Here is a 24,029-nt window from a genome sequence, read left to right on the forward strand (position 1 = left end):
GTTAAATGTAGTTTTATTAAAAATTTATCACCCTATAATGTCGATTATTACAAAATAATCAATACTGTATGTGGTTTTAATTAAAATTTTATAGTTAGCTACATTATATGGCATCAATTATTTATTAATCAACTAAAAAAAGTACCTCTTAAAACTTTGTAGTAGTAAAAATACAATTAAAAGTAATGCTGTACGTCACTTAATAATATAAATAGTTAGAGTAATTTGCGGTATAAATATCTAAGTTTTATGCCGAGTAGCAGATAAATACCTAAGTCGTATTTTTGGCGGTAAAAATACCTTCCGTCACTAGTGTGGAACTTCCATAGGTACCTGGCCATTATGTGCCAGGTTAGTGGCCACGTGTCATTCTTTGATTAGTCCACGTCATTTAATTTATATATTTTATTTAAAAAATTAATTTAAACATTTAAAAAGTATTTTTAATATCAAAAAAATTATTAAAAAATATAAAAATTATATTACAATTAAACATAATGTATTAGAAAACTAAATTACATACTTAAAATAAAATTAAACACATTTAATATACATTCAAATTCATCCATTGCTCCCGAACCCAAAAAATTTCTAACCCCAATTCAAATTCATCCATTGTTCTTCCCCAATTTTTTTTTACTCAGATCTACCTGTAGCAACATCAAATGCGATCGAAAACCTCATCACTCACCAACATCTATCTAGCAAAATCAAATTGACAACAATGACTTTCTCGAAGAAGAGGCACAAAGAAAAAACCTTACCTTTTTAAGGTGTTCAAGAGCTCATCCAAGACAAAAGCATCAACATCAGCAAAGAGCTCAAAAGCCTCATCTGGGTTAGACCCGGGTCCTGATCTAGCTTCATTAAGCTTATCATCAGCTCTCGCCACCGCCGGTCTATACAGAACCATGGCGTACAAGAATCTCCCCTGAGGACTGAGCAGTGCAGTGTACATGGGTGGAGCGGGGACCGTAGCCAAATTGGGCGTGACCAGAGTCGATGAATCCTTCTCACTCGCGGGTTCATCTAATCTTCGTACATCGTTGGTCAACAGTCCCTGGAGGAACTTGACGGTGTCTGGTCCTCGGAACCGAACCACGGAGTGGGATTTGAGGAGGGAAGCTAAAGGACCCACTTTTTCGAGGTCTGCTTTTCGATGGAGGCTTCTGTAGTGACATAGATTGACCCAAATGGTTTTTGGGAACAGAATGGCGTACCCAGATGAAGGGGACGAAGATTACTGGTTTTCAGCAAGAAGAAAATGGCAGTGAAGAAGAAGAGGACGATGAAGGGGACAAAGAAGAAAAGGGCAAGATTACTGGTGTTTGTGAAATTTTCTTTTGTGTTTATTTTTTAGTTTTAGGTTTTAGGTTTTGAGTTTTAATTTATTTTATTTTAATTTAATTAAAAATATGAATATTAAATATTTATTATTTTATTATAATTTAAAATTATTTTTGTTTTATTTTTAATTTTTAAATTGATTTACAAATAAAAATTTAAAATTAAATGACGGAGACTAATCAAAGAATGACACGTGGCCACTAACCTGGCACATAACGTCCAGGTACCTACGGAAGTTCCACACTAGTGACAGAAGGTATTTTTACCGCCAAAAATACGACTTAAGTATTTATCTGCTACTTGACATAAAATTTAAGTATTTATACCACAAATTACTCTAAATAGTTAATATTTATCCACAATATATAATAAATGTGTACAGTTTAAGTGTATCTTGCATTAATACTCATTATCTATCTATCATATCCATGCCAAAACAACTCAGACTAGAAGAACAATATATATTATATATTTATTCTCTTTTTTTTTTTTTGAAGGAATTTATTTATTCTCTTAAGTTAGTTAAATATTCTAGATAAACATCTATTTATATTAATTTATTTCCTTACTTTTTTTTTTTTGAATAATTTATTTCCTTACTTATATACCCACTATCCACACATGAATGATCATTAATTTTATTTTATTTTTTAAATCAATGATTATTAAAATTCCAATGATAAACAAAAAAAATATAAAAAGAGTTTGTCTTCAGTACTTCATTCATTATATAATAAAAACTTACATAAATTAATAATTAATTACCTAGTGGTCGAGTATTAATTAGTACCCACTCGCAGCCGCATTTTAATATTTCATTTCATGCACGTAAATTTCATTTTAATCATAAAGTTAATTGCAATTTGCAAAAGTGAGCCTATATATAATATATAAATATAGTCGAATCTATAACACTAATTTGACAGCCACCCACTACAAAAATAGATTCTAAATAATGGATGCAAAACCTCTAAACCAAAACTCTACTTTGTTTCCAAATGAACATATTTATATATAGTGTGAATGGCATATATATACTAAAAAGGTATTTTTAAATTTTTTTTTGTTTGATTATTCTATATGTTTCTACAAATTAATATATTATAAATTTATAATATTTAAATAAAATAATTATGTCAGACTAGGGCCGGTTCTTATAGTGTGCAAGTTGAGCTACTGTACAGAGCCCCCAAAAAATAAAGAGGCCAATATATATTTTGAAATTTACACATGTGAATGGATGTTTGTGTATTTAGTCCCAATAATAACTTAGTTTTTCTAATTATTAATATTACCGCTACTTTATACCGTTTTTAAAATTTAATCCATTTCTAGTACTTTTTGAACACGCTGAAGAAATGGATGATGTCAACGACAGTTGGATGTGACGTGCGTCATGAGGTGCAGAGTGCGTGATCATGCCTCCTTCTGTAAACCTCCTTTGTAAACATATTTTGCAAAACTACCTCTTATAAAACATGGTACCCATTGCATTTATTTTTATTTTTTTCTATAATTTCTTAGTAATGGTGAAAACACGTTCATCACATTCTCCCTCTATATCTTCTAAGACGATGAATCAAAAGAGAAAAATGAAAGAAACAATGTCTGAGGATAATGGTAGTGGGGAATCGGATGTTTCAAGGAAGAGGAAGAAGAATGTAAATGGATCTAATTAAGAAGGGAGAAATATGTAGATCGAGCTTCGAAAAGGATGAAGCAAAGTGATAAAGGAAGATGAAGCTGAGTATGTTAATAGTGATGAAGAGATTGTAGTTCCGATAGCATTAATGTATTTATAATTTTTTTTTTATAATTTTTTTGGTTTATTTTTGTTTGGATCGGTGTATTGATGGTTCGATTGTTTAAGATTCGCTATGTGTTTGAATTCTTATAAGGGTTTAGGTTAAGGTAGTGTTGTTTTTTAATAATTTTTTTGGTTTATTTTAGTTTGGATCGGTGTATTGATGGTTCGATTGTTTAGGATTTGGTATGTGTTTGAATTCTTGTAAGCGTTTGGTCTAAGATAGTGTTTTTTTGTGATTATTTTGATTTATTTGCTGTTTTATTTTTTGATTTATTAGTATTTTATCGAATTTTAAGTATGATTATATATAGATTACTTTTGTTTTTGTATTTTTTAGTTAATGTTTGTGAGTTTTGGGGTTAGTTATGTATTTGATTTGTGCATTATGTATACATAATATACAGTAAAGTGTATTGTATATAATATTTTAATTTACATACAGATTGTATAAGTTAACGTTTATTGTATATATTGATGTATATGTAGTTATTGTAATGTATTATTGTTAAAATATATACATAATAGTTATTATTTGATTTATGGTTTACCAGTTTAAGTTTTTGTGTTTTAGTTTAAAGTATGTAATCGTTTCGTATTTCGTGTGTATATAGTATACAATAAGGTGTGTTGTCTATAAGGATTTTTGTTTGTGTGTATTGTATAAATTAGTGTATATTGTGCATATTTTTGTATACTAAATATCTGTATATTGTATAAATTAATGTATATTATGTTCTCTGATTTGGGATGTATACTTAGATTAGGTGTAGGGGTGTATGTTTGTAAAATTGCATACGTAATAGTTTAGAATATATGTATATTGCAAGTGTTATTTGGTTTGTTATTTATTAAGTTAGTTTTTTGAGTGTCTGTTTGCATTATGAGGCTGACTCGAATTTATATATGTATAGTATACAGTAAGGTATATTATTTATACCGATTTAATTTTTGTGTAAATCTTATTAGATAATGTATATTGTATAATTCGATTTACGATGTATACTTAGATAGATTGAGGTATAATAATGTATTTGTTGAATATGTATACAAGATAGTTTATAATATTTTATATTATTGTGTTATTTTTTATGTTTTTACAGGAGTGGAAGAAATATTTTAATAAACTTGAGAATCGTATTTAGGGTAAGATGATTTTCTTCCATAATAATAATATTTTTGCCGGAGTAAGAACACTAATTTTGTGAAAGCTTTTGCTGTTCTTCTATCCATTTTGCTATCTCATGTGAACTTCTATGGTCGGAGGTTGGATATTGACAAGAACACAAAGTATTTTCAAAGAGTAAGTGAGACGAATTCTTTGGAAGCTGTATTTGTGGATAAATTGTCACAACAAGATCAGTGGTAACTATGCTGTTTACTTTTTATATATATTTATTAATTCTATAGTTTACAATGATATTAAATGTGTATTGTTCTTGTATTTTTAGTAGTGACTGTGGTGTATTCATTATAAAGTATGTTGAATACTTTATACATGAAATGATCAACCATGTCCCCAAATCTTTGAATATGAATGTTGTTCGGAAGAAGATGTGTGTTGAGCTTTTTGTGCATTGTATGAGGAAGGAGTTTAATGGATATGAGTCTGGTTCAGAGTTTACTGGGAAGAAGATGTATGTTGAGCTTTATACAAGCATTGCATATGAGTAAGACATTTCATCATATTCAAATTTCCGACAACTATAAGTTTTGTTATCTAGGTTTACCATGTATGAGTCGGTACAATCATGTACTTTGTATACAAGCAGGTTTAACGTTTCTACCTATAAAAATAAATATTTTAATTGAAGCTATAAATGAGTAATGTTTTTGTTAATTATTTATGAGATTAGATTAACATGTATACTCGCATGCATTAATGTATTATTTGTCGATATGCATCAATAAACCAATAAGTTGATTAAATAAAATATATATAAATATGTTTACAAGGTAGTTTATAAAATAATAAAATATTAATATACTATATTATTATGTGGATATACATGCTATTTTAAGAATGCGTGCATTTTATATTTTATAAGGTTTATTATGATATGCATACAGTAATAAACTAGTAGGTTCATTTATAGATTATGTTGTACAAATAGTTATAAGGTAAAACAATAGGTTGTTACTTTACAGTTTAAGATGTCATTATGATAAATGATTATGTGCATATATACTTTAGTTCAAGAATTCATGTATTTGTGTTTTTTATAAACTACCTTGTAAACATATATGCAGAGTTTTTTATAAGGTGTATCATTTTCTACATATAGTAATAAACTAGTAGGTTTATTTTGTTACAAGATAATACAAAATAAACAAAATTGTTACCTTGTATTTCAAGCTCATATCTCTAATTTTACATAGCATTTTTCTGGAATAGTTGTCAAGTATGTGAATGTAGATAATATTATATTCTTGTTGTCTCAATATCATTTTTGTACCAAAGATTGAAGACATTCAAATAAAGTTGCTAACTCTCTTACTTCTTTGAGCGCTACATGCATGTACAGATTCTGCAATATTTGATGTATGTTTTGTTGAGTATGGTGCGAAACGTAAATTTTGATGAATTTCTGATTGTTGATTGCATTGTTGTGTTGACTGTTTGGTTGATATGTCGAATGGTAGAATGAGTGATTGCTTGTTGGTTCTGAAAATTGAATGATCAAAGTTGTGATGTATGCGACTGAAGCTTTTTTTTTGTTCACTAATGGAGTTTTTTTTCAGTTCTTGAGAAGATTTCGATGTGTGCAATTTTGAATTTATTTACAGTCGCAGTGAATGATTTCGCTGATATGATTGTAGTTTTGAGGAAGGAGTTCGAGATTCAATGGTTGATGAGTCGGTAATCGAGCTTTTTTGTTCATCAATGGTTTTTCTTCTCTGAGAATGGTTTGAATGGCGAGAATCCTTTGAGTTATAGTTTTATAGGTTTCCTTGTTAGTCAATTACACATGTGCGATTGAAATGATGCAATTCCGTGGATAATAGAGGAGCACGGCGCGTGATGACGATTTTGCAAGTTTCATGTTTGCAATTCTGGTATTGTTTTTTTTTTAATTCTCGGTAGGGATGATGATGTGGAGCGTTAATAAAAAGTCATTAAATTAATTGACGGCAATATTAATAATAGATTATATTTAAAGTATATAAATAAAAAATTTCCTTTTCTTTAATGCCTTTTAGTTTTTTTTAGTGAATCCAACTTTTTAAAGGGCTAACAACTTGTCATTAAGTGTTATTTATTATTTTTTTTTTCAAACTTTTCATATTTTTTTCTATCATTTTTTTATTGTATTGGAATCAAAAACAATTTTAATAAAATAATTGAAGTGTTTTGGTATTTTGTAAAATATATAACCGTATGATAATATTTAAAAATATTATTTATAAATTATATTATTTTGTAGGAGCCTAATTTAAAAGATTAGAACAAGGCCTCCAAAATATTTAAGACGGCCTTACGTCATATTGTGGCAAACTTGATAGTTTTATCAAAATGTAAAATGCAATAAGCAGTTACATAGTTTAAATATAAATATAACTCATGTTTTACTTAGTGTGGTTAAATAATTTCTGTAAAGATAATTTTATAAGGTATTGAAAATAAATTTTTTTTGTCAAATTAGGTTATAATTATATATAAAAATAAATAAATAACAATTTAAAAAATATAAATACATGTATATAAACTAAAAAGTTAGACTCTCTTTGACCTTGTGTGTTCTATGCTTGTTTTTGTAGCCCTTTATTTGATCATCTCTATTAACTATGGCAACCTGTGAGAGGAGCAATGTAATTGTGGAGGACATTTGGAAACTGTCAGTGATAGGACGAATCATTTTTAAATGTAAGTGTAAAAGAAATTTTATTAAGACAGTATTTGGTCAAATTTGAGAGGTCTCTGAGTGTTAGGATGTTCATGTGCTTGCTTTCGAGGATGACATCACATTTGTTGGCTTCCTAAAATAGTTTTTGACAAAGCATTATGGACTTTTAAGAGGGGACTAATGCTTTGTAAGTTGTGGCCCTAATCTTGGAACTTGTGTGACGCGAGACTGGGTAGTTTTGGTTATTGGGTTCGTTTGACGAATTTCCATCCAAAGTTGCTCACTAAAAATAATGCTATGAAAATAGGAAAAATGGCAAGGAAGGTTCTTGACATTAAATGTGAGAATATTCAAGTAATGATAATGAAACAGGAAGTCAAAATTCGGATTGAATTTGATCTTTTTTACATCTGCCTTTGTTGGGAAATTTTTACCAGTTGATGGGAAGAAAATTGGGTCCAGTTCAAATTTGACTATCTCCCTTTACTTTGCCTCCGCTATGGATACTAGGGTCATGAACAAAAATCTTACTCCAATGAAATGGTTTTAGAAAAATGTTTACAGTGTAGTCTTGTTCCCTTATATGGTGAATGGCTAAAGTCAAATGATAAGAGAAAGGATTGCTTCACGGTTGAAGAGCCACTAATGCCTAGAAGTCATACGAAGTAGCAGAATTAGTTCATTCTTGGGATTGGCTTCATTCATGGTGGCCAGGGAAGTTCAAGTGCCTCTAGGTCGATAGCGGATATAATTTCTCCACGATCTAAGGGTGCTCTAATCATGGGTAAAGAAATGGGAGTATTATTGATGATTATGGAAAAGATCATGTCTATAAAGCTGATGTGACAAACGATGATGTAAGATTGAAGGTAGAAAACACGGTAGAATTGAGGGATGGTCAATGGTGTGAGGTGGTAGTGGGCTGATAGGATGAAGGAGATGTTTTAATGGATGGACCTTCAGATATAAATAATATTACTCATGGGCGTGAATTTCTATTCTAAGCTTTGAAGACCAATAGTCCACTCTCTAATCCAAAGTAAAAGAATAAACATAGTTACTTTGGGGTGAAAGTTCAGGAACAAGTTGACCCAACTTGGAAGAGACAGTCATCTCGCTCAACGAAGAAAATGACTTCTTCTCTTGCAATTTTGGTAGAATGAGGTAAACAAAATCTAGGTGAGGTTATTCCTGTGGGATTTGTTGATATCCACAGAGAGACAAAAAAAAAGGTGGTGCGAGATGGAGATGTGCATAGAAGACCCGCTATTGGAGATGGGAGAGAAATTAGGGGTTTTTGTGGTAGGAAGCTCAATGAAGGAAGGTGAGTTGATTTCAGACGATGGTAAGAAGAAGAAACTCTCGATCAAATAGCAAGCAAGAAGGTTGAGGATAAAGGTTGTGGATGATAAGAGGATTAATCGTGATGACCGTGATTTTGAGTTACACGACTCTAATGATGGAGCTTTGAAATTTGAAATGGATAATGCTAATTGTGACTCTGAAGGTACTTTCTATTCTTAAGAATTGTTCTTCTCTTCCCCTTAATTCTAAAGAGGCAATCTTTGGTGTCCAAGGCCACCGAGAACAATGAAAATATTATGTTGGAAAGTACAATGTTTGGGGAATTATTGTACATTGTTTGCTCCTAATTCCCACTGTGAGATATTGAAAGCATAATTGATTTTTATTTCTGAAAGTAAGTTAACTTGCAGACAGGCTGAAGAGGTGGTGAGGAATCTTGGATTTGATTTTTTATTTACTGTTGATAGAATTAGATGGAGGTGGGTTACTTTTAATGTGGAAGGCAATACTGGAAGTGAGTATTGAGTCGTCTTTGAGGTTCCACATTGACTCTATTATTCGTAATACTAATGGCGTATGTTTTAGATTCACTAGAGTATATGGTAATCCATATGCTTCTCAAAGGTTTTTAACCTAGTAGTTGTTGGAGCATAGTGGTGATAGTCTGCACGGGCCATGGATATGTGGAGGGGATATGAATGAAATCTTGTCTAATTCTAAAAGCAGGGTGGTTCGCCACAAGTTCTTGAAGTGATGGCAAGGTTCTAACATTCTCTAGATTATTCTTCTTTCAAAGATTTATGGAAGGACCATAATACCTTCTCTTGGTGAAATGGTCATCGTGATTTTGCAGTTTTTGTATTGGAAAAGTTTGATATATTATTTGCTATGGATTGATGTGATACTTTTCTAAATGAAAATTTTTAATACTTGGATTGGTGGTGTTCTAATCATAAAGCAATGATTATTTCTTTTTGTCAGAATATTGTTCAGTATGGTGATGGTTCTTGAAAAAGAAACATTTTAGATTTTATTTTGAAGAGACCTGGTATGAGGAGGTAGAGTGTGAGATGGTTGTTAAAGAAAAATGGAATTATGGGATTTCTTGTGTTACCCCTACCATGTTGAAAGCTAAAAATATGAGATGTATGCAAATGTTTGCTTGGGTGGAATATTGCTAAAAGGAAGGAGATGTTTAAGAATATTGATGTGAGCAAATAAAAAATTGATGAGTTATCGCTAACATCAATCTAGGCAATTGGAAATTATCAAAAAAAAAAAAAGAAAAGCATCTTAATGGGATATTAGGGAACAAGGAGACGTATTAGAGATAACGTCGTAAGGCAGTGTGCATGAAGTGCGACAAGCATAATACTAAGTACTTCTATCATAAGGCTTCCAAAAAAAAATCGTATCGACTCTCTTATGGATGAGATGGTAATCGAACAAAAGACTGGAGAGGGGATCTTTAAGGTTATATAGCGATATTACAACTTGCTATTCACAACTACAAAACCTGGAATGGCATGGATTGAGGAAGTGGTTTGGTAGGTTCCTACTAAGGTCACAGATGAGATTAATTTAGCTCTCATGGCTTTGTTTACCGAGGACGATTGTGGTGCAGGCAGTGAAAGGTATGAGCACTTTAAAAGCTCCTAAGAAGGATGGTTGCCTACTTTATTTTATAAAAAGTTTTGGGACACTACGCGAGGAGATGTTTGTCAGGTATGTCTAGAGGTGTTAAATAACGGAGTTTCTTTACAATAGCTTAATGAAACTTTGGTAGCTCACAGTTAAGTCACTTAAGATTGAAGAGTTTTGTCCAATCACTTTGTGTAATGTTGTCTGTAAAATTATTTCTAAATACTTTTGGGAATAATGTTATTTTTGGATCTTAAAGTGCATTTATGAGTGAAAGATTGATTCATCATAATGTTATTATAGAATTTGAATGCATGAATTGCATGCATAAGGATCAAATTGGTAATGGTAAGAAGGTGGCGCTTAAATAGGATATGTCCAAAGTGTATGATAGGGCGGAGTGGTTGTTTGTGGAAGTGACGATGAAAAGGTTAGGTTATGATTAGAGATGGGCAGCTAAGATTATGAATTGTGTCACCTCAGTTTCCTTTTCCTTCCTTATTAATGGGACGTGAAGGGAAGTCTTATTCTAGGAAGGGACTTGCGCCAAGGAGATCCTTTATCACTTTTTCTCTTTATGTTTTTTGAGGAGGCTTAATCTTGTTTGATTCAAGCGGTGGAGGCCCGTACTAATATAAATGGTCTGTGATTTGGTAGGAATGGAGTGCGGGTTTCACATTTATTTTTGTGGATGATAGTATCATGTTCTTGGAAGCTAATAATGAAGAATTTCATTGCCTTAAATGGTTGAGCTACTATTAGTTAGGTAGTGCACTTTTTAAAGTCTTAAATATGCCTTGGTAGTCGAGTTAATTAATTCACATTCTCATGGTGCTTTGGTTAATATTTTTGGGGTGAAAATTACTCATCTTACACGCATCCCTTCTTTAATTACTCTATTTACGAACAAAACCTTCATCTCCCTCAGCAGCAAGAGCTAAATCTACAATCTGAGGATAAGTCTTCACAACCCCTGGTTGTTTAGCTGCCATAATGACATCCCTAGCAATATATTCCTCCAAGCTTCTAACGAATTTGGCTTTTCTTGCAGCTTCAGCGGCCACTTCATTAGAAGAAAACTTGGTCGACATGTCAAACTTGGTAGCACATTTAATCATAGTCATGCTATGTCCCTAAACTAACCGTACAAAATCCTCTGCTTAGGCGACATGGATGGAATCGTTATAATAATTCTCATACAATATTTCCTAGAACATGTCTCAAGTCATGGTATTCAGATCATGGCCTTTAGACGATCTCCCACCATATTTTGGCATCATCACGTAACATGTATACAACACATCGGACTCGATCATTATCCTCAACCCACATAAAGTCAAAGATAGAGGTATTCATACTCATCTACTGCTCTACCTTTAGTGGGTTTGAGCCACCCTTAAACACAGGTGGATTTGGTTTCCTAAACCGCTTATAAATTGGTTCCATAAGATCTCGGCCCTCATATTTTTTTGCACTACATGAGGTGCCAGAATAAGTGCAGGACGAGCCTATTGTTCTCTCAGGTCTCAAATCTGCTTCCTTCACTGCCTAATTATGTCATGCATGGCAGAAAGCACTTGTTCCCAGTTATGAGGCAATGGAGGATTCTCTTCCTCACCACCTGCCTCGAGCCTCAGCTCACGATTCAATCGACCAGATCGTTGTTGCATGATCTAATGCACCTGCGATCCAGAACTTCTAACTAGATATCAATATCAATATCCATATATCACACATATATTCCTATCACAGTCATCATTATGTTACTTTTTCAGCATGCTTTGTAATAATCTAGGCAAGAAATCCAATAGCAAATAAATACAAAACACTTACTATACTACGAGTCGACATGTCTTTGCAGCAAATGCACATATCCAACCAGCCTTCAGGACCTTTAAAACTATGGCTGCTCTGGTACTAAGTTGTAACGCCCTAACCTATAAGGACAACACATGTATGTGGTTTTGTAAGCTGGTTTAGTGATAGTAGATTAATTGATTATCAAAATTCGTGATAATATAAAAAAATCCACGAAAATAAAAGCCTAATAATGAACAACATAAGGACACTAAAATTTTGTTGTGGGGATCCTTGTTACAAAAGTTTTACAAAAGGACTATATACAATAGTAAGTCAAAATACACGGCACATACAGCCTAAAACTGTTGGGTTTTGTGCCCTAAATAAAACTCTATTTCAATGTAATCTCTATCATTTAATTATCAATAAAGAGACAGAAGTATTCTCATCACTTATTTAATGTGTCATTTGGTTCATATTATCATTTATATGTTTATTTGATTTGTAAATTCATCCAAACCCTTATCACATTAATATTCTTGTTTATTGTGTCGTCAGCACAGTGGAAAGTAATCAAGATTGTGTGATTAAATATATATTCCTAAATTTATTAGTACACAAGGTTTAACTAATATGATAATCTACAACATAGTTTACTTGCACCTTGGATAAGTGTTATGTCCTTTCCAGGGCATTGGTTAAAGTAAAGCTTGGGTTGGATGCATAGAGTATGCATTGGAAGGGACCGATATTGAACTTGGATTAGATATGATAAATTTACCGTAATATCTATTCAATTCAATATCACCTAGTTAATCCTAGATCAAATGATCTTAATCCTAACATGGTTAGGTTCGATCTCAAGAGTATTATTCATGTTCTTTGATTTGTTAGTTAAGCCTACTTTTTGGTTAGGGTGATACGTACATTTTGGGAACATGATAGTGCAATTGAGTGGGAGCGCTAATCATAGCTATGGAATCTATAGCTTCTATCTGGGCATAGAAGTGAAATGATGATTTCCTTTGAGTTTGGCTAAACAGAGATAAATGGTTGAGTACTCATTTCAGTGATTATGTTAGTTCACTGAAATATCATTTATAGGTGGCTAAGTGTTTTAAGGATAAAATACATTGAAGGGTGTAACGGTTAATTAATCCCTATACAATGTAGATCATCTATGGAGGATCATTGATTATTGGGATTATAACAATGGATATTTAATAGTGTATCTATATCATGGAACATATAGAGCGTTCTATATAATTGAGAGTGCAATTCCAAGTTCTATGGTGGATGCAATGAGGAATTAATAAGTTAGTGAATTTACTTGGTAAATTCTAAATCTGTTTATTGGAAGCTCAGATATATAGGCTCATGGTCCCCATACTAGTTGAGACAATACTACTTATAAGACTCAGTTAATTGATTTTAATTAATCAATTATAATTCTAAAACTAGACTATGTCTAATTTATGAATTTTCACTAATTAAGGTAGGGCTTAATTGTGAAGAAAAGAGATTTTAAGGTTTATTTGTTAATTAAGAGACTTTGCTAAGTCTAATTAATAAATATATTAAATGACAATATTATTTAATAATTAATTTTAGTTATTAAATAATTAGATTTGGCATTTAAGTGGTTAAATTGGAAAAATAGTATTTTTGAGAAAATAAGATGAAAAATGAAAAAAAAAAATGGCAAAATTGCAAAGTGGGGCCCACAATCCATGGTCGGCCACTTGGGAAGGGTTTTGCCACTTTATTTTTTTATTATTTTAATGCTAATTAAATCTAACCTAACCCTAAATGGTTTCCTATAAATAGGTAGTGATGGCTAAAGAAAAAAGATGATGCATCTCATTCCTTCAGTAAAAATTTGAGCCTTCTTCACCTACCCTATTCGAAACCTTCTCTCTCTCTTCCTCTCTTCAAAACCGAAGCCTATAGTGAAAGAGTGAGTGCCCACACACATCAAGTGGTACTCAATCATAGTGTGTAAGGCTGTGAAGAATCCAGTTTCAAGATAAGGAGATTCGGGCTCAGATCTTGGTGATACTCTGGTACAGAAAGGATACAAGGGTTAGAGATCTGAGCGGAAGGAGACATTATATTCTGCTGCAACCACTGTAAGGTTCCTGAAACTTTATATGTGTTTATTTCATATTGTTTTACAAGTTCATGTTTAGGATGTTAATAGCATATAATTATTAGTAAATCTAGATCCTGGTAAAATAATTCCAACAAAAATAACTCCTGACAACTCGACCACACAAGCCAGAAAAGGTCAATATGTACATTCGTCGAAGAAGATCGTCGCCTGATGGCTACTCTAACTTTTTCTTGCTCTTACCTGCACTTCAGAGCACTCGTGAGTCACAAAGACTCAGCAAGAAAAGTAATAAAGGAAACACATGCAATAATCAATTATCCATACTAGAATCATAAAATAATTAAACAATAACAATCCAATATTTATATAATAAAACCAATCATATTTATTAATCTAAAAAGTAACCATCTCCATAATATCACATTGCCTCATCAGGCAAGTCGATGCCCTAACTTGACATCCATATATCAAATTGCCTAATCAGGCAAGTCGATGCCCTAACCTGACATCCATATATCACTGCCATTGTCTAATGAAACAATCAACAATCTAGAAACCTGATAAAAATTTCAAATGACGTCATGATCTTAATTCACTTTAACAGTAATCACCGTTTCATCTCGATCATAATCGAGTCATTACAATAATAATTGCATCTTCTCATGCCATGCGGTACAAATATACTTTTCTTAGCTCAAGTTTCGATTCAAGTATGTTGGTTAACATGTATGGAGAGCGATAAACGATCTTGGGCCCTATATCATAACAACAAAAGAACGATTAACCAAATGACCTAACCTATTCCAGGTCCATAATTTATTCCCAAAAGTCACGTATGAATCAGTAGTGTACCCATACTTCGAACATCAAGAAAATATGAAAAAATAGGGTTCGAAACACCACTAGAAATAGTCTGCCATTTTGTAAAACGGTTAACTGTTTCCCTGGGGTTTCCTAGCAAGAAACGATTAACCGTTTGCCCCAAAATGGTGAATCATTTTCTGCAGGAAACAGGAAACCCAAATTTTACACCTCTTGAAACTCTACCGAAACCTAACCAAATCATTCCAATTAATTTATTTCTTGATTTAATTTTCTAAATTAATTGTCAAAATATTCTAACAATTAATGTGGCACAAATATTAATGGAGTATCTCACCTATAAATATCAGGTACTGGTCCCTGAGCTCCTCATTCATTTTGTATAAACATCAAATTCTATCTAAAGAGAGTAGAGAAGCTCGATTACTTACACTAACTCATTTTCTTTTCTTTTGTATAGATTTGAAGCCCGTGTGGGATTGAAGATCAAAGAATCATTAGTTAGATGTATTTCGATCTCTTGTGTGGTTTGCATATATGTTTGATATGTTTATATTATTTCACATTCTATATTGATTGTATATGCTTTATGAAAATTATTTTCATATAATAATCATTTCAGAGTAAAAGACGTGTGTTAAAGGTCGATAAGTGGAATGAGATAAATAATAAGTAAATATAGGGTGTGTTAGTAATATTTTTTTAATTAGTTTTTTGTTTTTAAAATTAAAAAAATAAAAATATTTTCTAAAAGGGATATTGGCGGCTAAACCACCCTAACTTTTAGGTTTGTAACAGTTAACCACAAAACTGAAATTTTGGCAGCATAACTCTCTGAACCCTAGTTGTGCTTTGCTTTGTACCCCTCTGTCCAAAAATTACAGTTAAGTGTCACGGTGAACTGCCTACGTGTACACAACAGTAGTACACGTGACAAAATTTTAGTGGTCCACGTAATTTTAATTTTAAATATATGAAAAATAATTTAAAAACTAAAAAAAACAATTTATAAAAATAAATCTCTTTCTCTTTTTCTTTCTCTTTCTCTTTCTCTTTCTCTTTCTTCTCGACAGAACCCCCCTAATCCTTCTTCTTCTTCTTCTTCTTCTTCTTCTTCTTCTTCTTCTTCTTCTTCTTCTTCTTCTTCTTCTTCTTCTTCTTCTTCTTCTTCTTCTTCTTCTTTCTTGTTAAGTTACTTGATTGGTGAGAATTTGTTTTTAGGTTCGAAGAATTTGCGTTTGCGGCAATGCATGTATTGCCACTTCGTCTCGGGATCGAACCGTGAGGTTCTGCTCGTTGGACCCCTCCGACAAGAGACGATTCTCGGCATAAAAAACTCTTCTCGACCATACAAGCTTCGTGGGTCCATTGCAATGGATTTTGCTCGATGCTGAAGAATTCACGTATGGTGCGATTGTGTCTGGAGACATGGACATGCTGGTCCTAGTTTGGGACTTGAGAACTGGGGAGAAGGTCCACACTCTCAAGGGCCATCAGTTGCAGGTCACGGGTCTTGCGTTGGATAACGGCGACATTGTATCATCCTCAATCGATTGGTAACTGCTTTTTGTTTTTTTCATTTACATTAGTTGGCGATGTGCACCTTTGATAGTGAATTTCATTGTTGTTGATCATACTTTGAAAAAACATGTTTTTGCTCCCAATGTTTGAATTATAATTTTTGTTAAGTTAAGCTGGTGTTGAATGATACTTTGAAAAAACATGTTTTTCCCCTAATATTTAAATTAGAATTTTTCGTAAGTTAAGCTGGTATTGGATGAGTCTATCTTTGTCCTAATTTTAAAATGGAAGAAGAAGAAGAAGAAGAAGAAGAAGGAGGAGGAGGAGGAGGGTTAGGGGGGTTCTGTCGAGAAGAAAGAAAAAGAAAAAGAAAAAAAAAAAGAGAAAAAATATTTATATATATTTTTTATTTTTATAAATTGTTTTTTTTTTAGTTTTTAAACTATTTTTAATATATTTAAAATTAAAATTAGGTGTACCACTAAAATTTTGTCACATTTATTACCCTTGAGTACACGTAGTCAGTCCACCGTGGTGTGGGCACCACTGTTAGCCCGATAATAATGCTCTTATTATTATTACTTTTTAGTTATTACTAGTTTTGGGACGTGCGTTGCACGTATAATAAATATAATTAAAGATTGTCTGTAATTTTATTTAAAATAAATGAAAAAAAAATTATATGTTATTATTATAAAGATAAATTATTTAAAAAAATATATAAAAAAATATATATTATCATAAAGTTAGTTGAAAGTATAATTATCGATATAAATAATTTGTATCATAAATATGTTTAATAATAAAATTCTTAAATAGTTATTACAATCATTATTGATGATGTTTTATGTTAAATATATATGGAACATATAATTCTAATACAATATGTATTAAAAGACATTGAAATAAAATAAAAAAAATACATATAATTAGAAAATGGCACAATAATAAAGAATTTTAATAAAATAATACATTTAATTTGTTCAAAAAATTAAAAAAATAATACATTTGATACTAAACTTTAAAATAAAATTAAAAATTACACATACATAAAAATTGATATAATAATAAAAAGTTCTTTCACTTAAAATTAAATATGGTAGAATACAAAGTTTTTCTAAATAAAAAAATATAACATAAAATATTTACTAAATAGCAACCATTAAAAGGGCTTACCATCATTACCACTATATGTATGATCCTATTCGAAATTTTTTTATATTATAAAGAAATTTTAAAGTATCAATTAATTTAAAATATATTAATATTGTTTTAATAAATATTATATTAAATTCACATAAGCATATATTAATGTATAGCAAATATATTAGATTTAAAAAACATAATTAATAAAGATAAATTAAAATTACATATTGAGCTAATATATATAATTGTATTAGTTATTTGAAGTTTATTACTATAATTTAAAATAATTATTAAATTAAAGGCACATGAAATATAAACAATAATAAATAATATGATATATTATGAAAGAAAGCTATAAATATTAATTAAAAATATGTATTTTTTTCATAATAAAATATGCAGATCTATGCTAATATATATTGTAATTATTTATAATTCACTTTGTTCTTGGAAATAAAATAATGTTATTAAAAAAAAAATCACTTATGGTCTCTAATTATTAAATTACCATATACATTTTTTTAAAAAAAAAAAAAATACATTTTTACATTTAAAGATTGGTTTTTTTTTTTCCATTTTTATAGTTTTTTATATAAACAACATGAAAACAACAAGAAAACTACATAAAAGCAACATCAAAATAACATCAAAACAACAACAAAAAATAACATACGGATAACAAAAAATTAACAACAAATTAACAAGAGTACAACATAAAAAGACTATATTTTCTGTAAATAAAATCAAAAAATCATAAAAATATTAAAATTCCATGAAACCTTATTTTTGTAATTTTTTTTGTTGTTTTTGTGTATTTGTGAAATAATCCCACAAAAATTTGATTAGGTAGAGCTAATAATGGGTTCACTTAGGCAACACTAAAAATTGTTCCTATTGTCGATGCTCTTATTTCTAAAAAATCTGTGACTAAAGTTATTAGTCACATAAATCATAATTTATTAATAATATATTGTGAGTAAAATTAAATTAATAATAATTTATATTTAAATATTATTTTTTAGTAACAAGTAATTTTGTTTGGACTATTAGTGAAAATATCACTAAAAATAGTATTTTTGGTATTCATACAAATATTATCATTATTTTTTTGTAATTATTTATAAATTTATTTTTCTATTTAGAGTAAGATTATTTTTATTTAAAGAAATTTATTATGGTTTTTTATTATTAAATTGCAAAATACATTTAAAAAGAAAGCTAATATGCATTTCTTCAACAATGTAGATTTATAATTAAGTTAAAAGAAAAAAAAAAAAAGAAAGAAAGAAAAAGGTGATAAAATGTGGAATGGATGGGGTATATAAGTGTGGAAAGTGTGGCAGTAAATTTTGTATTGTTGAATAATTTTATTAATATATATGTGTGCATGGAAGAAACCAATTGTTTTGGTTGACCATTTTATAAATAGTAGTAATTATTGGCTCTTTTAATATATGTAAGATATTAATAATAAAATCAAACTCAAAATTTCATGCAATTGCAAACCCATTTAAAGTACTAAAAAGAATACAAATCAAACTCAAAATCTGAAAAACAAAATCCAGTCGGACCCAAGATATAGTGAGTCACATCAATTACTGTCCACCTTTCCCGTGAGCCACATCCACAACGACAGACACAACACAGAAAAGCAGAGAAAAACCAGCCGAGACAGCACTGAGCCTCCCATCCGCATGACCCCTCAACAGTGAGATCATCCCCTGCCAAACAAAATAAACATAGTTTTTGTGTGTGTGAGAGACAGAGCAATAATTAAGAGACAGATCAGAGATCAGAGATCAGAGACGAACAGGAGAAAGAGCTTACCCATGCATGGCCAGTCTACCCCTTGCCACGTACTGAATTTCTAGAGAACACTTCTAGCTCACTAATATACTAATATTGAACACAAAAAGAAAAAAGAACACACTCGCATATACGTTTATAATTGATTTTGTATAATATATATATTAATCTAGGTCATTCTTAACTAAGGTAGGAATACAACTGGAGCTCCTAGCCAGAACTCCAGCACTTTTCCTTTGAGAAGAATTAATCCCTTTATAATCCCTAGGACTGAGAGACCTAGCCCTACCACTTATTGAACTCTTCTTCAAAATTTGTTTGACAGCTTCGGCTTGGTAGAGAAGAGGATGAGTCCTGCCAAGCTTGTTGAACCTGGAACAAGCGCTCATGTGCTCTTTCAACGCCTCTTCTCTTGTCACTCCTTTTTTCTCCATCTCTTCGTTCACCGCCTCCGCGCAAATCCCACACACTAGCTTCCCCGAGTACTTGCGCCGTAGGCGGCTTATGTAGTCAGCCGTGCACTCTTCGGCCATGCCACAGCATTCGCATTTGGCCAGCTCCTCTTCCTCCGTTATGGCCGGGAGGTCCTTGTTATTTTTGTGATGATCATCATCGTCTTTGTCGGTACCTTCCATGTTAGAGGCTAGTTCTTTGGTCATCATGAGCTCGAGTGAGATGTCAGATATTGTTCTTTGAAGACTTTCCATTGAGAGCTTTGCCGGCGCCTCACAACTATTTGTCAAGTTATTTTCTTGCTTATTCTCTCTTGAGGATGAGCCAACCATTATTAGGTTTTCTCTGTTGGGCGCCATAATAATTTTTGTGATAGTACATAGATCTCTATCTCTTGCCTGACTAGAAAATTATTATTGAATGAGTAGTTTAGGAGATGAGAATATATACTAAGCACTAATGCATATGTGATATATATATAGAAGATTTTGAAAGAAAATTTATGTGGATATGGTGTAACTGAAAAAGAAAAAGTAAACAAATGAATCAAGTGAATATCATGTGTGAGAGATTAAAGAGTTAGTATTATAGATATTTTAAATTTTCTACACTTTTTATTTGTGTGGAATACTTAATATTCCTCAAGATGATGGTTAATTTGCTCACAAACTATTGGATTATTAGTGACTTTATATATATTATATATAGTATGTTTAGTTTTGAATTTTAGGTTACTTTGCACCATGCAATTCACATAATGAGATCACTATTTGTAAAGTTAGGATAGAATTGAATAATTAATCCTAACTATACAATTTCAAAAAAAAAAAAAGTGAAAGTGTGATGGTCCCACTTAAAATTATACATGACTTATTCTTTTATTTCTTTTTTTTTTTTCTTTTGGGTTAGGATATATGGCTAAAATTAAATACACATCTTGTGTGTAAAAAATGTATAAAATTTACTTACAAAAGAAAGAATGTATACGATTTGCAGTGTCTAATAAATGTGTTGTGTAGCCTAATATATAATATTTCTACTATTTCTTAGTAGCTAAATTGCTATACAATATTATATCTGGATATATATTTAAATAACTAAATTTATTATATATAGACCATTATTATAAATTTTTTGTGATTATGATTTTCAATCACAACAAAAAGTTATTTGTGATTAAAACATAGCATTTAGATATAAGTTTGTCACTAATTTAGTTTTATTCACAACAAGCATTGTGACTAAAAATACATTCAATCATAACAAATTGTGATTTTTGTAACTAATACTTTTAGTCACAATATAAAAATGATAATTTATAATTAATTAATTCTTTTTTATTTTTAATCACTAATTTTATTTTGACTAAAAATATAAATTTTGTAGTACATGTGCAAATTGCTACTATTGCCAACTTCATTTTATTCACTAGGTAGTGTTTTGGAGGTAATGAAATAGAATGGAAATGAAATGAAACAATTTTCATTCTATTTTTCTGTTTGGTTGCATATTAAAATGTTGGAATGTCATTCCAATGGAATGGTCTTTCCATCATTTTGGTATAATAACTATTTTTGAAATGAAAGGAAAGACCAATCTAATGCATAGTGGGAAAAAATTCAATAATTTTGTTATCAATTTTTTTATGTATTTTAAATTTGATTCTATTCCATTCCTAATCCTATTCCAATAATTCTCATTCTCATTTCTATGTTTTCATTCCTATTCCACAGCATGAAATATACCATTATAACATATGTTAATTGTTCACTGGTCTGCGATTATTAGATTATATCATATATACGTACGTGTATAATTTTCGTATCTATATTAGTTTTGTCTCTAATAATAGTAATACAGAAATGACGTTAATATGAAGTACTCTTAATCGATCATCACGAGAAATTAAATTAACCTTTCATGTGATCAACGAGAGAGAGTTTTATGAAGTATAGAACAATCTTGTATATATGATCACAGGGATCATGGCAAAAGAAAAATGAAAAGTGGTTCTTTAATTTATCTAATTCATTCTTTAATTTTGCATCTGCAAAAGAGAAAATAAAATAAAAAGCAACGGATATGTATTATGGAATGGTACTACACACCTTTAAGAAAAAGTGAGTGCAAATCACTTGTATATATATACTTTTGAAATCCTTTTTTAAGAAAGATTAAAGTTAAAAGAAAATTCTAGCTAGCCTTTAGTTTTTTTTTTTTTTTTTTTTTTTGAAATGAAATATCAACTTCATTGAATTAATAGCATTCTGAATACAACAGAGCCTGTAAATCAGCCCAAACAGTTTGTTCGAAAATGCTACAATCAGAGGAGAATCGAGAATGCCTTGCAATAGCATGAGCAACTCGATTAGCTGATCGTTTTATAAAACTTATTTTAACATTAGGAAGAGTAGACAATAACTGACAGCAATCTTGGATTATTAAACCGAAAATAGATGACATTTTCTGGTTACTTCGAATTGCTTGAACTGTGAGGAGGCTATCAGTCTCAAGCTCTACATTTTGCCAATTGGTACTCTTAATCCAACTAAGAGCTTCCTTGAATCCCAGAGCTTCCACTACTTCAGCCGAGTAAGAGCCTGCCTTGTAACAAGTCTTAGCTTCAATAAGTTTGCCCAAACTATCTCTCGCAACAATCCCAAAACCATATGAGTTATCACGATGAAAAAGAGCAACATCCACATTAATCTTGATGTGATTTATGCGTGGTTTAGTCCAAAGCTCGGCTCCATCACCACTATTATAGTGGGAAAGTGATGATAGAGCAGATGAATTCTGAGCTTTTCTCCAATGATCAAGGGTGGTGGAGGCTGATGCTAAAACATCGTTAGTAGTACATCTTCGTTTCTTCCAAAGAACTTGGTTTCGAGACTTCCAAATGGCCCAAACAAGCATAGAGGCTCGGCATACCTGTTCTGTATCACACACCAGCAGCATGTTTTCGAACCAGCTGCCAAAACTGGTAGGTGCAGCAACATTTATAGGCCAGCCAAACAATGCCCAGCAGGAATGAGCAAACTCGCAATTTAATAGTGAGTGAATAGCTGTTTCGGGATGCCTTTTGCAAACTGGGCATTGACTAGAGATAGGTACATGTTTTGTTACAAGATTCACACAAGTAGGTAGGGAGTCAGAGATAACACGCCATAGAAAATTTAGTACCTTTGGTGGGATCTTTAAGTGCCAGAGTTTTCGCCAAAACCCCGAGTTATCTGGTGGGGGGGCTGCTGGTTTCGCATTCTGCAGCAAAGAGTACGCACTGCGTACAGTAAAAAGACCTCTGTGGTCTGCTGTCCAAGACCAAAAGTCGGCTCCTGCAGTTCGGCTTAAGGGAATTCCCAGAATTATGCTTGCCTCATGAGAAGGAAACAAGTCATTAACCACTTCAATGTCCCAAGCACGGTCAGAGATCTGAAAAAGAGAGCTGACAAGGTTATTTTGGAGACTTGGATGGCTGGAAGTAATGCATTTGGTTTGTTGATTCGGTAGCCAAGGAGTTCCCAGGATACTTGTACTTAAACCATCTCCAATAGTGCGAATAGCACCAAGGCGAACCACATGTTGAGCACCCCAAACACTTCGCCAAACAAAGGTTGGGTTGTTTCCAAGTTCGGCTGAAAGAAAGTTTGAGGGTGGGAAGTACTTTGCTTTGTACACTCTAGAAACAAGTGAATCGGGATTACACAAGAAACGCCATCCTTGTTTGGCAAGCATGGCGAGATTAAAATCATGAAGGTGTCTGAAACCCATTCCTCCTTCTTCCTTGGGTTTTGCAAGCCAATCCCATGACATCCAAATAATTCCACGCCCTTGATTAGTATTGGATTTCCACCAGAAGTTGGCCATTATTCTCTCTATCTCTGTACAAGTACCGAGAGGTAGAAGAAAAACACTCATTGCATATGTAGGCAGCGATTGTACTACGGTTTTGAGAAGAATTTCTTTCCCGGCACGAGATAAGAATTTGCCATCCCAACTATTTACTCTCGCAATGACTTTATTCTTGATGAAGCCAAGTATTGCATTTTTATTACGCCCAATTATGTTGGGAAGACCAAGATAAAGGCTGCCTTCAGTAGCTTCAATCATGTGGAGAGTGGAGCAAACTCGTTGTTTTGTTGGACCATCTGTATTGGGGCTGAAAAAGATAGATGATTTGGATGGATTAACCTTTTGACCAGAGGCATCTTCGAACAACCGAAGTAGATTAGCAATGCTACCAGCTGCGTTCTCACTTGCTTGGCAAAACAAGTAGCTATCGTCTGCAAACAACATATGGGTGATTGATGGAGCACGTTGAGCAACACGACAACCTTGTAGTATTCTATCAGTCTCAAATTTCTGAATTAAAGCAGAGAGTCCTTCAGCGCACATGATAAAGAGATAAGTTGAGAGGGGGTCTCCT

The 24,029-nt window shown here is 31.7% G+C and overlaps 1 protein-coding gene across 1 annotated transcript; it reads right to left on the reverse strand.

Annotated features, from left to right (window-relative positions):
* Positions 1-18,832: 18,832 nt before the first annotated feature.
* LOC115701074 (uncharacterized) lies at positions 18,833-20,071 on the reverse strand. The gene is made up of 2 exons (XM_030628771.2): positions 19,172-20,071; positions 18,833-19,065 (listed from the first exon to the last, which is right to left on the reverse strand). The coding sequence occupies exon 1, from the start codon at positions 19,960-19,962 to the stop codon at positions 19,315-19,317; it is 648 nt and encodes a 215-aa protein (XP_030484631.2). The 5' UTR covers positions 19,963-20,071; the 3' UTR covers positions 18,833-19,065; positions 19,172-19,314.
* Positions 20,072-24,029: the final 3,958 nt, after the last annotated feature.

Source organism: Cannabis sativa, chromosome 8 (genome assembly GCF_029168945.1).
Source record: "Cannabis sativa cultivar Pink pepper isolate KNU-18-1 chromosome 8, ASM2916894v1, whole genome shotgun sequence".
Classification (NCBI taxonomy): Eukaryota; Viridiplantae; Streptophyta; class Magnoliopsida; order Rosales; family Cannabaceae; genus Cannabis; species Cannabis sativa.

What these genes read in the sequence shown, in the direction of transcription:
- LOC115701074 (XM_030628771.2), bottom strand. Translation starts at nt 19,962, where the DNA reads ATGGCGCCCAACAGAGAAAACCTAATAATGGTTGGCTCATCCTCAAGA.